The sequence below is a fragment of the Schistocerca americana genome, chromosome 4 (assembly GCF_021461395.2).
Source record: "Schistocerca americana isolate TAMUIC-IGC-003095 chromosome 4, iqSchAmer2.1, whole genome shotgun sequence".
Taxonomy (NCBI): Eukaryota; Metazoa; Arthropoda; class Insecta; order Orthoptera; family Acrididae; genus Schistocerca; species Schistocerca americana.
Window position 1 is genome coordinate 208,811,907 of NC_060122.1, and position 13,960 is coordinate 208,825,866.

Genomic DNA, 13,960 nt, shown 5'->3' on the forward strand with positions numbered 1-13,960 from the left:
TAGTGACAAAGTTCGCTATGACAATGTTTCTGACGACACCAGACGATTATACTTCTTAAAATGGAACCCTCATAGAGATTGTAATTATTTAATTCTGACATAATTAAGTATTGTTTTTAAGCTGTAAGAAATTATGGTTACCACAGCACAATGTAGAGGAAATGTAATCACGGAGGCTGATAGTTGGTTTACTAAATGGGTGATTTTATTGATGACCTAACAGTATCAAACGCACCAACTGTATCACCAGGGTGCCTACACTCTCCGCTCGCAGGAGGCACGTTACTCGTCGATTGCCGACCTGTCTATTCCGATAATCGCTGACGTGAGTACCGGACAGAGCTGATGTAATTAAAATTCAGTCAACATCAAAATATATAATATCTCAGCTGACGTACCTAACAAGGAGTTGAGAGAAGACCTAAATGTGAAATCATTCAAAACTCAATGACTAATCCACTTCCACTACCACATTTACAGATATGATGCTGAGGATGTTTGCCGAAACTGCTACATTGTGGCCCTATTGGGAAAGATATTGCCAAAGTGATGTGGTGAATTGGGGAAAAAGCTTATAATCTAAAACAGCAGGAGGAAAGCTAGCATTCAGCTGTTTCTTCAGATACGTGCTTGTACCTCAAAGTAACGATAAGAACATCCTCTAAAATTTAGGATCAGTCGTGTTACTCCTAGGATGTGAACTGTGGCTACATCTACGTTTGTGAAATAAATAAGACCTAAGGTCCTCGTTTTGATGGATGCGCGGAGTCTGAATTTATGTACCCACTCTTTATCTACTTCATAAAACTTCTCAAAAGTAAGGTCTCTTGATCTTTTCCATTGTAACTACACAATAATATTACTACAAACGCCTTGTAACCTGGTGTTAGCTTGAGGAGCGTTCGCGGCTACCACATAGCGCCCATGAAGACAGTGTTTCAAAATATTGTTGTAGACCTACACAATGAAGTACCATAAAGTGGCTGCATCGCAGTAAAATTGCGTTTGGCAGTTTTATAAAAAATGATTTGCTGTGAGATTTTTTGTGAAGTTCACAGATTCTTACACAAAATCACTAGATCCGCTAAAGAATAGTTTGGAGTGGTCTCTGTCATGTAATTGTTGATACCTTGTATAACTGAATTAACGCGTGAGTTTTGCTGTCGAAATGAAAATATGAAGCAGCCGTTCATAGAATGTTTAAATATCACGCGTGAGTCTTTTATTCCTTCTGATAATTCAGAGCAAAAGTAGAGCTGATGTTTCCGTTTTCTGTGAGATTGGTTTGACAGATGAAGAATAGTTCTCAGATATGTTCAGTGAATCACGAATGGAGGCTATATAAGTCTGTTTCCCTTGCAGCGCATGGAGTTCACTCTTTAAAGTGTGAGGAGCCCTATTCAATGGAAACAACAAAGTATGTCAGTTCATGGAAATAACAATGGCAATCAAAAATATAGTAAAAATGTAAAATTTTTTAGGCTTTCGATGGCTTCAAGTGGACGTATTAATTGTCCAGAAGTTGTTCATCAGTTATTGAGAAGTTTCTCCATCCGGCATGAATTTGCAGTCCGCAGCTCGTAGTCGTGCGGTAGTGTTTTCGCTTCCCCCCCCCCCCCCCCCCCCCCCTCCCGGGGGCGATTCGCGGCGGGGTCAGGGATTTTCTCTGCCTCCTGATGACTGGGTGTTGTGTGATGTCCTTAGGTTAGTTAGGTTTAAGTAGTTCTAAGTTCTAGGGGACTGATGACCATAGATGTTAAGTCCCATAGTGCTCAGAGCCATGAATTTTCACACAAAGAAAATCAGTCCTATGATTGATATGATGTGCTTGGACGGTTGTGAGTAGAGGCTTAAATTTTAGGAATTTAAATTTGGTCTTTCCCTCTTTGCACCGCGATAGAAAGGTGAGATAGGGCAACAAATGGGCTTTCTTTTACGTAATTGGTCAAAGCAATTGATTCTTTCCAGGCCACTTGTTGACGTATACAAAATGAATGCAATTTTGAAACGTTTAACTGCTGCAAATAAACTAGTATCGAAAGCTCTTTACCTTAATTCCTGTAGACCATGTGGAACCTAAAGACCACTGCCAAAGTAGTTATAGAACTACGCTAATGAATGAAAAATTCGGTGATAAAGGGAAAATACCAAAATTATTTTTCTGGCGGCAATATTAAGTTACGACAGTATTCACTTATGCTCTAAAAAAAAAAAAATGGATCAAAAGTAATGAATATCGGTGAAGAACAAACATTGTAAATGGGATACGTAACAGAATTCCGTTCCTTTATTCCGCCGTCGATGCCAACCTTTTCTGAATTTCATGTGGAGGCATTCCTTGGACGAAGAGTTTCATGTTTCACTGAAGTTCCAAACTAATCAGGGAGCAAAATTTTAGTTTTAGGTACCACGAAAAGTTGCTCAACAGTCTGATATCATGGGTATCGTGGCAATATGCTTAGGTCAAAATTGGAACACATTCAGAAAAATTCAAAATGCTATCCTCAATAATCACTGTTCTACATACCGCTTATCAACATGTCCGCAGATCAACGTAGCAGCTACATCGTTCCAATTTTTATGTTTCGCTGGAAAAGCAAACGTGTAGAATGAATTACCTGACTGACCTACGAAACTTTTTAACAGCATTGCATGCGAAACATAGCGACATGTGATATTAGTAGTGATCGTACTTGAGTTTTCTATAATCGCTACAGATATTCGCGTTTGCCGATATCCATTTCATACCGGTACTGCAGCGACCATACGGCCGGTATTATTGGAAATTCAGAACTCGACCCACGTACGTCGCCCACACTGGAATGTGCCGTCACCGTTCACGCAAATTTATTGACACGTGCAACACTTTGTCGGACATATGCGTTTCCATTGCAACGCCGCACTGTAACACGTTGCGACAATTTAAAAAATATGAGTAAAAAATGAATGCAATTCGATGTGACGGAAATGAAAATACTAAAAGTGTACCATCGTTCCGTGAAAGTTACAGAACATAGTTATTATATGATAGGAATAAAGTCAGTCAGCTCCCATTTATTCCGTGCTATTGTGATATCGAAATCCTTTCTCATTGGAGAAACTGCAATGGTATCGCGTTTACTACAAAATCCAGCAAATCTGCCGCTCTGAAGGGTGGCTGTCAACATAAACACGTGGCGCTTTTCATGTAGACAAGAATAGTTTTAATGCGTCGTACTCAGATCGAAGATGAAATCGGTAATCGCATTACTGTTACAGGTCATTTTGTCTTAAATTAAGCGCCTTATAGACAACATTGCTCTATGTATCGTCCGTTAAACAAGATCACGATCTGATTAATCAGCAGAAAATTGTATTTGGAAGGAAGTTCAAACATATACATACATAGATCATATATGAACAAATGAAAAATACAGAATAATTCATAACACGTCCAGTCTCTCGCAGTGTCGATAATTGCTTGGCATCTTCGAGGCATGATTGAAACCCAATTTTCCGCGTATTCAAGTGAAGAAGATCTTCAGACGCGTCGAATTTGCGTTGACGGCTGTTTCGAAGGGAATTTTACTTGCACTTGACGGAATGTTAGGAATGGTTCATAATCATTTTTTCCAAATTTGGTGTCACTTTACTGACTGAACCTCATTCTTCTAAGTCATCACCTTTTTAACCCACTTTTGCACAAATGACGTTGATTTCCCCCTATATTTAGACTCCGCGGCATGACCCATTTTAGAATATTGGGGTCGCTACAGAGAAATGTAGCCTCGGAACGCAACGCGTAAGCTCCGCTTATGTCTCTTATTGAGTATCTCAGTCAAGAATTCAAAGTAAACTAATGTTTTATGGACATCGCGTGAAGGATAAAGTGTCCGTCTGTTTGGCTGAGAAAGAAAAAAGACCATGTCAGTTACCGTGTGTAATGCTGACCAAGCTCTTAGTTAACACACTGTTTTCGCCAAAACGCGTGTACATGTGTTGTATCGCAGATGTCAACAAAATATGATAATGAAACTTCTGTCCCTTACGGGTTTATTGTGAAATATTGGTGTCATTCTACAGCGAAAGGACTTTCGTATATTTCAGATTTAAATAAAAGAAAACCTTTTTGACTGCAAATATTTTATTTCGGGATTCCTTTGTGTATTACTTCGCCTCTGTGCGTTACAGACAAACGCATAATACGCCTCCAAGCGTCATCCTACTAACTGTTTATGTTTCAGAAACCGCACGTTAACTTTGCTTTATTGAAGTTAACATATTTACTCCGACCGGATTCAGTTTCCAACCATGATCTTGGGAAAAACAATACACAATACAACTTTTACATTTCATATATCATGCTACAGAGGAATGCCATAGTACAGGAGTATTATGATACACATCAATACTCATCAGACTGTTATTGTGACTCGCCCTACTAAAATATGTTACAGGACGTATTACGATACACATCAGTAGTTATCAGCGAAATTGTGACTCATTCTACTCAGATATCTAAGAAAAATGAGTCACAATATTTCGCTGATAAGTACTTGTGTGTAGTGTAATATGCCGTGTAGTATAGCATTGGCCTGTAGCGTGATATATGAAATGTGAAAGTTGATATGTTTTTTGCTTTTCTCTGGATGATGGTTGGAAAGTGAATAAATATGTAAAATTATTTACAGCGCAGTTACCATGCATTTTCTAAAATATATTTCTAAAATATATTAAAATCCATGGAGAAGAAATAAAAACTTTGAGGTTCGCCGATGACATTGTAATTCTGTCAGAGACAGCAAAGGACTTGGAACAGTAGTTGAACGGAATGGATAGTGTCTTGAAAGGAGGATATAAGATGAACATCAACAAAGAAAAGGAGGATAATGGAATGTAGTGGAATTAAGTCGGGTGGTGTCGAGGGTATTAGATTAGGAAATGTCACACTTAAAGTAGTAAAGGAGTTTTGCTATTTGGGGAGCAAAATAACTGATGATGGTCGAAGTAGAGAGGATATAAAATGTAGACTGGGAACAGGAAGGAAAGCGTTTCTGAAGAAAAGAAATTTGTTAACATCGAGTACAGATTTAAGTGTCAGGAAGTCCTTTATGAAAGTATTTGTGTGGAATGTAGCCATGTACGGAAGTGAAACATGGACAATAAATAGTATGGACAGGAAGAGAATAGAAGCTTTCGAAATGTGGTGCTACAGAAGAATGTTTAAGATCAGATGGGTAGATAACATAACTAATGAGGAGGTGTTGAATAGGATTGGGGAGAAGAGAAGCTTGTGGCACAACTTGACTAGAAGAATGGATCGGTTGGTAGGACATGTTCTGAGGCATCAAGGGATCACCAATTTAGTATTAGAAGGCAGCGTGGAGCGTAAAAATCGTAGAGGGAGACCAAGAGATGAATACACCTAGGAGATTCAGAAGGATGTAGGTTGCAGTAGGTACTGGGAGATGAAGAAGCTTGCACAGGATAGAGTAGCATGGAGAGTTGCATCAAACCAGTCTCAGGACTGAAGACCAAAACAACAACAACATTTACGCTGCGGACTGTCGTCTAAAAAAAGTTTGTTTATTTTTCATTTTTTGTAACTGTTCGTGTAGAAACAGTAAAATACAGGTAACTGGCTATAAGAATAATGGAAGGTTACATTTGTGGGTTTTCAATCAACAGCGGAGCCAAATTTGTATTTTTAAATATTCAGAATGCACAGTCTGGCTAACACTGATGTTGAAAAGCTGATAGGTATTATATTTTAAAGCACAATGTTCTGAATATGCATTCTGTAATTCCATGGTAAGAAATTGTTTATCTCGGAGGAACACTAACAGCTGCATCGCAGTGTTCGTCCTCAAGATGAGACGGTACATTTACCGATATATCACGTGCGAAAGTCAACGTGGAGTGCCGACACGCGGTCCAGTTCGTTGACGTAATAGCGACGCCGTCGGCCGCAGAAATTTGCCAGCGGAGCACTTACCGATGGGGATCTTGTCGATCTTGTCGGGCAGGGCGGGCGTCGGCGCGGCCAACAGTGCGACGAGCAGCGGCAGCGGCAGACGCAGCAGCGGCGGCGGCGGCGGCGACCGACGCAGCGGGCGTCGCAGCATGGCGGCGGCGGCGGCGCGGCGTCGCCAGGCGCGCTGGCCACACTGCCGCCGCCGCCGCCTCCGCCGGCGCGCTCAGCCTCCGCCGCGACGCAGACGCGCCCCTCCACCCGGCGTGACGTCACGGATGCTGCGCCGGCCCGGACGCGGGTCAGCGCCGCGCACCACCGCGCACCGCTCACAGGCGCTCCCGAGATCGCGTTAGCAGTCCGGGCGCCTCTGCCTTCCCGACCTTCAGAATCAGCGTCCCTACAATGCCGCCGCTCACAGCATCACCCGAGACCTTCTCGTCCGAGACAGACAAGTGACCCGAGATCGTTTCGTCCGAGACAGACAAGTGACCTCAGTTCCTCTAGTCCGAGACGGGCATTAAGTGAACGTGCTGGACACGTATTCGCAAGAAATCGACCACATATTAGTTCTATTGACTAATTATTCAGCTGGCACCTACTCATCACACGACTACCAGTCACACTGTCATAGATATATTCGCAACGAAATCTCCGAACAGAATAATCCGCACCTCTCAAATATCTGCGCCTGACATGTCTGCCCATGACATCATTTCGATGGCGTATTCACTAGAATGACCTAGAAAGAAACAAAAACTGTCTACATACCGAGACCTCGACCGCATAAATTTGCCTGAACTCGAAACTGAGGCACAAGAAATAGTTTGGGGGATCACCTCTACTAACCTCATGGACATAAACAACTAACTCCAGGATTTCACTAACAAAATTACTCAACTATATGACAAATATGCTCCAATAGAGACCAGAAAAGTAATAAGGCAATCTGCACCTTGGGTGACTGATGAACTAAAACAGCTCATGAATCGCAGAGATGCTGCACATCGAGCATACAAGATACACCCTACACCTGAAAATCGTGCTGTATACAAGCAGAAACGAAACAAAGTCAGTCAAGCGGCGAGAAACGCTAAGCTCAGACATGCCCATACATTAGCTGACAATAGATGTAGACCAGCTATCCTGTGGAAAAATCTCCGTAGCCTCGGTTTAGGCAAAATTTAAAGTTGCAGAAAATCTCATGGTCCCAGCTGAAGAACTAAACCGATTCTTCACATTACCTACAACCAAAATTGAACCGCAAAAAAAAAAAAAAAAAAAAAAAAACAGAGAATCATTGATTACTTCATGGGGATGAGCGGCTGTAGCAAAGAAAAATTCTGTCTACAGCACGTCACTTGCAGTACTGTCAAGAAAGCCATAATGCGGATTAGATCAGCATCTACTGGACATGATGGTATCACTATCCAGATGGTAAAACTAATTATTGACCAACTACTGCCCTTTATAACAGACATTTTCAACGATTCATTAATCACAAGTGTTTTCCCTGAGGCCTGGAAACTGGGACAAATTAAGCCACTGCCTAAAAAGGACATTGCCACAGCACCCTCTGACTACCACTCCATCTGCCTTCTTCCTGCACTATAAAAGGCTTTAGAATATATAGTTCATGACCAGCTCACCAACTACCTAACTACTAACAACCTACTAGACGAATACCAATCAGGTTTCCGTAAACATCGAAGCACAACATCCGCACTCATAAAGGTGACAGATGACCTAAAACTTGCCATGGACGGACAAGAAGCGACTATCATTTGCTTCTTAGACCTCAGCAAAGCATTTGATACTGTCGACTTCGACATCTTACTAGCCAAACTTCGCGGTCTAAATTTCTCACCAAGCGCAGTGCAATGGTTTCGCTCATGCATGACGTCTCGTCAGCAACGCGTCCTGTCTGGGAATATAAAATCACAATGGCGGCAGGTAGTGTCAAGCGTTCCCCAAGGGTCAGTATTAGGTCCTATACTGTTCTCTCTGTATGTCAATGATGTGTCATCGGTTCTGACCTATTGCAAATATCATATGTTTGCTGATGACTTTCAGTTGTATCTAAGTGCGAAACTAAGCAATCTCAAGAAAGCTATTGAAAATTTCAATACTGACCTCGATGCACTGTCAAAATGGGCACAGGATATAGGTTTAAAACTAAACCCATCTAAAAGCCAAGCAGTACTTGTTCGACTTTTTGATCACATTTCACCAGCATATGCAAAATTTGCAGACAAACGCAGAGATTTCCGTACACTCTGTCTCATCTACTGCCTTATAAATGTACACTGTCCCTCATATCTCTCCCCGTCCCTAACGCTCATGTCGGAACAACATGACAGAAACACACGTTCCCATTATAATGAAACCCTCTCCGTTCCACTGCATCGCTCAGTCACCTTCCCCAAGTCCTTTATAGTAGCGGGAACCCGACTCTGGAATAACCTCCCTCGTTATGTTAGATAACTTAAAAACATGTCCGGCTTCAAAAAACAGTTAATGACGTATCTACTTAACCATCAGTAATGCCTTCCTCTGTACATGAATGCACTTCACCTCATTACTTTCCCTCTTTCCCCCTCCTTAAATATCCTTTCCCCAAAACTCGATATACTAGTAAACATCTACTTTACACACCCAGATATTAATGTACATCTGCACAAACCATCATTACTATTGCCAATCTTTCTCATGTTTGTCATTATCATATGATTTTTTTTATTGTTATTGCTCTTATCATAATCTGTATGTATTGCACCTGTTGTAAAAATACAGCCAGCATTTATTCTATTAGGTCTTAGTCATGTTTATCATTATTATTTGATTTTTTTTACTGTTATTATTATTGCTTTTCTTATAATCTGTATGTATAGCACCTGTTGTAAAAATACTGCCGCATTAACTTTATTAGGTCTTAGTCACTACTCTTAATTGATATTATCACTAGAGTAAGCTAATTTTCTCATTTAAACTATGGTCATGATGTAACTCTGATGTTTGTAACGCTACATGTGTGCAACACTGGTCCGATGCAAGAGAGGGCCTGATGGCCCTAATCTGAACAGGTTAAATGACATACTCATCCAGTGTCTAGAAGAGGATATGCTACAAATTGAAAGGCATTCCAATCACATATTACATACCTACCAATACCCAAGACTTTCTAAGAATACTTTTATTGGTTGTGTACATACGTTGGTTGTATATGTAACAATTACATCATGATAAGTTGAGGCGCGAAATATATTGTAGCATTGCTCTTGGGGGGCAAAAAGAAAAAGAATTGTTATTTTATATTTTTTTGAAAAGTGGCCGGCCGGGGTGGACGAGCGGTTGTAGGCGCTACAGTCTGGAACCGCGTGACCGCTACGATCGCAGGTTCGAATCCTGCCTCCGGCATGGATGTGTGTGATGATCTTAGGTTGGTTAGGTTTAAGTAGTTCTAAGTTCTATAGGACTGATGACCTAAGAAGTTAAGTGCCATAGTGCTCAGAGCCATTTGAACCATTTTTGAAAAATGTTGAAAAAGTGAATATTTTGTGGGCCACTTGGCAACATAATCAGGGATTGATTACACTATTATAGTAACATACGTTGAGCATTAAATACCTGGTTGGATTATTTTGAACAAGAACAGCACATTGATCTATATGTGACCGCTCGGAAGAAACATTACCATTTCTGTGCATTTTTATAGTCGCGATGTAGTCATACTCGGAACAACACTAAGGGACCAGAAGAATTATAGACTTTAAAAGAAATGCAACACTACACAATTAAAAAAGAGAGCTGATTCAGAAATAATAGGAAAACGATAATGAGCCATCAGCGTGATCGTAATTTCTGGTGATGAACTAACACAAAATAATTAACATTCAAGTAAATGAGGAGATGGAAGAAAAGTTAATTTTCTAAAATGAGCACACTTATCATAAACACACATTTTTAATGCTACGTACCTTTTCATATTAAATTACAATAGATGACCATTGTGGTTAAATACTTCATACATAACGGTCAAAATGTCCTCTTGATGCTGTCTGTTCGTAATCAATTACAAGAAACTACATGTTTTCTGATTGGAAAAATAGCAATTAGCATATTTACTGAATATGTTCACATAAAATATAAAATACCGATGCGATGGAATACAAGCAGTAAAAGGTGAGGCGCCCAATGCCTGATTTGTCTTGAAACAACAGAATTCTTTTTTATATCTTTAATCGATACATGTACATAGAGATTTACAGGCACAGAAGAACAGCAAAGATAAAGAATAATAGATTCTGTCGCTGCCATTTCTTTTACTTTACAATTGTTCGATAACTTTAGGGCATCTGGCATTTACTATTCAGCGTATATTAATGTTTGTTAGGCGAAAATTACTAATATTACAATATACAGGGTGTCTCAAACATTTTGAATGTCAAATTGAGAAAAGGTGACAGCGGGTGCACAACCCATTATATTCATGTGGGGAACCAACGGTCATAAATGCATATTTATTATGTTATGGACACACACAGCACACATCGATTAACAACAATGTAGCTCATAGTAATTGTTCAATGTGACGACTGGCAGTCTCAGTGCATGAATGACAACGGCAAATGAAGTTCTGTTGCCCTCTCAAAGATCCCTAGCGTCTGTTGTACCAGGAAACAGGCAAGTTGGACCCTAGCAAGCGGATCTTCCTAGGGGGGTTTCATACACAAACGTCTTGACGTAACCCCAGAGGAAAGAAGTACAGAGGTGTTTGATCCAGCGATGGCGCTGGCCATGGAGTGGGATTACCCCTTCCAATCCAACATGAGGGTACGTATTGTTCAGGTGCTTGTGGACATTAATATCAAATTGGGCTGGTGCATCGTCGTGTTGAAATCACATAATTTCATGAACGACAAGGCGTACAGTCTCCTAAAAAAGTCAGCAGATCTCGAAGGAAAACCAAATGACATGGACAGTCAAACGGAGAGGCTACAAATAATGTCATATTAGGTGACACTGATCATTGTCTGCCCATAGAGAATTGTTGATGGTGCCCATCGATGTGGGTGGGTTTGGAACTGTCCCCATTTCAGGCATGGCTGTTGCGGCTGTTGGAAACACCGCCATAGGTGAATCAGGCCTCATATGTGAGCAACACTAACTGAATGAAGTTCGGCACTACAGCACTGCATTGGGTAATTTATCGACAGACATGAAAGTGGGTCGCAGTGTTTGCACACGTTCGTTATGATAGAGGTTCCACCAGTACTCTCCACACAGTATCATGCTTGTTTCACAGGCAATTTCATGGGTGTTTATTGATAGGTGGTTCGCCAAATGATCCGACACCATCTCCTCGAAATCTGGTGTTTGGAAGTGGGAACCTTCGCTGGCTTTCTGTGACACGAACGACCATATCTACATCGGTATCTACAGAGACAAACTTTATCCAGTTGAGATCTCGCCCCTTTGTGCATTCTTGCTGCTTTACAGGTATTACATCCTGCCATACTGCAAATTAAATGCAGTCTGCCAATTCTCGCGACAAGTAACGTTCCATTTTTGATTATGCATCACACAGTGCTCACAGTAACACAAAAAATAGCTCTGAGCACTATGGGACTTAACTTCTGAGGTCATCAGACCCCTAGAACTTAGAACTACTTAAACCTAACTAACCTAAGGACATCACACACACCCATGTCCGAGGCAGGATTCGAACCTGCGACCGTAGCGCTCGCGCGGTTCCAGACCGTGGCGCCTAGAATCGCTCGGCCACACTGGCTGGCAACACAGTAACACACCTGTGTTGTGTACCGGGCGTGAGTCGTGCTACGGTAGCTCAGTTGGTAGAGCACTTGCCCGCGAAAGGCAAAGGTCTCGAGTTCGAGTCTCAGTCGGGCACAAAGTTTTAATCTGCCAGGAAGTTTCAAGTGGTGGCATTATTGACATCATGATTCCTTAGAGCACCAAAGCCGAAAGCTTGTCTGTCAGATAAAGCGGTGAGCATATTTCACTCGCTCTAATATTGCAATAAGCTCCGCTGTAAATACCGATGCTTCATGAGAGAGATGGAATTGACCATTATGAAGTGTCTGTCATAATATGCTCTTCCAACAACTTCTGAAATGTGCGTGAAAGTGATTCATCTGAATACAGACGGTGCGTACGGGCTCATCCACTTCTGTAGAGTTCAGCTGCCTCTACGTCTATACTCCGCAATCCATCTTCCGGTTTATAGCGGAAGTATCTTCTGTCACTTCCCACCATTCCCGTTTCAGTCGCAAATAGATGAAAGATTATTGGTAATTTTCTGTATGAGAATTCAGTTTAGTATTAAAATCATAGCACTTGTACATGTACGTATATTGGTTGACTCTCTTAGTAACACACGCTCTTGGGAATGCTCTCTTGCAGTGTTTGTCACAGAAGTTGGCTGAGTGCTTGACTAACACTCTTGCAATTGCTAAATGAGCTTGTGACGAAACAAGCTTCTCTTGTCTATGTCTATGTCGCAGGTGGCAGTTGTTAGCACTAGCTATGGAGGCTACATAAAATGCGTGTGTTTGTGTATATGTGGTGGAGAGGTGGCGGGGGTGGGCGGGGGGGGGGGGGGGGGGGGAGGCAAACCTGGAAACAGTTTAGTTGTTATAATGCAGAAACGCAGTGATTTATCTGACGTCCAGAACGGTATGGTTATTGGCTTTCGGGAAAGAATTTCCGAAACGGGTAAGTTGAAAACCGCTCGTGTGCCGCCACAGTTAAAGTTTACTGTGCATGGTAAAATGGCGCTGTTCGAAAATGATGCCGAGGCGAATGTGGTGCACCACAGGCCATACATGAAAGGGGTAAACGACGGGTGCAGAGATGTGCACGGGCTCCAAGAAGTGTAACTGTTAAAACACTGACCGCCCAGATGAACAAAGGGGCTACAAATAGTGTGCCTACAACGATCGTCCAGCGAACTTCGCTGCATATGGGTCTACACATCAGCCACCTGGTTCATGCACCCATGTGGACTGCTGCTCATCGCTGACGAAGGCTTAATTTGCTCCCCATTTCCGCAGATGGACTTCCACCACCAAGTGGAAGGTGACCTTTTCACATGAGTAACGTTTTATGCTCAATCAGACCGATAGCCGTTTTTGTGTATGGCGTGAAATGTCTGAAAGTAATTACCGTGATACAATCATCGTAAGTGTCCAGAGCGGAGGTGGGGGAATGTTTTCGTGGCATTCCCTGGCTGATGTCATTCAGTGGATTAACACAAGTATGCATCTCTCCTTGGGGACCATATCCATCCCTACCTGCGGTTTACTTTTTCTCGTTACGGTGTCATCTACCAGCAGGACAATGCAATGTGTCACACTGTCCGCAGTGTAAGTGCATGGTTCGAAGAAGACCAGGTTGAGTTACTGTACTTTCCTTATCAGTAAACTCGCGGATTTAAACCCAATCGAGAATGTGCGGGACCACAACCAGTCTGTTCGCACCATGGATCGTTAACTGAGAAACCTATTGCAGCTGGCCACTTCTCTGTATTCGACATGGCTCCACATCCCTATCTGTACCTCCCATCACCTCATTGGCTGCCTTCCTGCACGTCTCGCAGCGGTCCGCGCAACAAAAGATGGTTGTTCAGGTTGCTGACAGGCGGTCTCATTAATGTGACTGAACAGTGCATATATTTAATGAATGTCACTGCATCACTGCATCGTTCCTCTAAGAGTCGCTTACCCGAAGTTACATTTGCATCTGAGGATTTCTTTCCGTTAAGACTGACACACTGTTTTCTAGTTGCTGAGCCTTTCAATCCAACAGAGATATTTTGATTTTCGTTATGGTCTCATATTCTTCGTTAGTCGACAGTGTGTAACAGTATCGAACGCCTTCGAGAACTCAAGGAACATGGAATCAACCTGGGCCATGGCATCTTGTTTTTTCAAATTCATGTATAAGATCAGAGCTAGCTGGGTTCCACACAATCGTTGTGTTCGAAATCGC

At 41.9% G+C, this 13,960-nt stretch overlaps 2 protein-coding genes across 2 annotated transcripts in view; both read right to left on the reverse strand.

The window, feature by feature from the left end:
• The window catches only part of LOC124613042 (glutamate receptor 1-like), a 1,340,173-nt gene extending 1,334,117 nt beyond the window's left edge, over positions 1-6,056 (reverse strand). The window contains exon 1 of the mRNA XM_047141610.1: positions 5,975-6,056. The gene's annotated coding sequence lies outside the window, so the exon portion shown is untranslated. The remainder of the gene's footprint in view (positions 1-5,974) is intronic.
• LOC124613353 (skin secretory protein xP2-like) overlaps positions 1-13,960 on the reverse strand; it is a 176,585-nt gene that overhangs the window by 147,161 nt on the left and 15,464 nt on the right. The window contains exon 2 of the mRNA XM_047142050.1: positions 6,111-6,350. Within this exon, the coding sequence (XP_046998006.1) occupies positions 6,111-6,350 (240 nt within the window). The remainder of the gene's footprint in view (positions 1-6,110; positions 6,351-13,960) is intronic.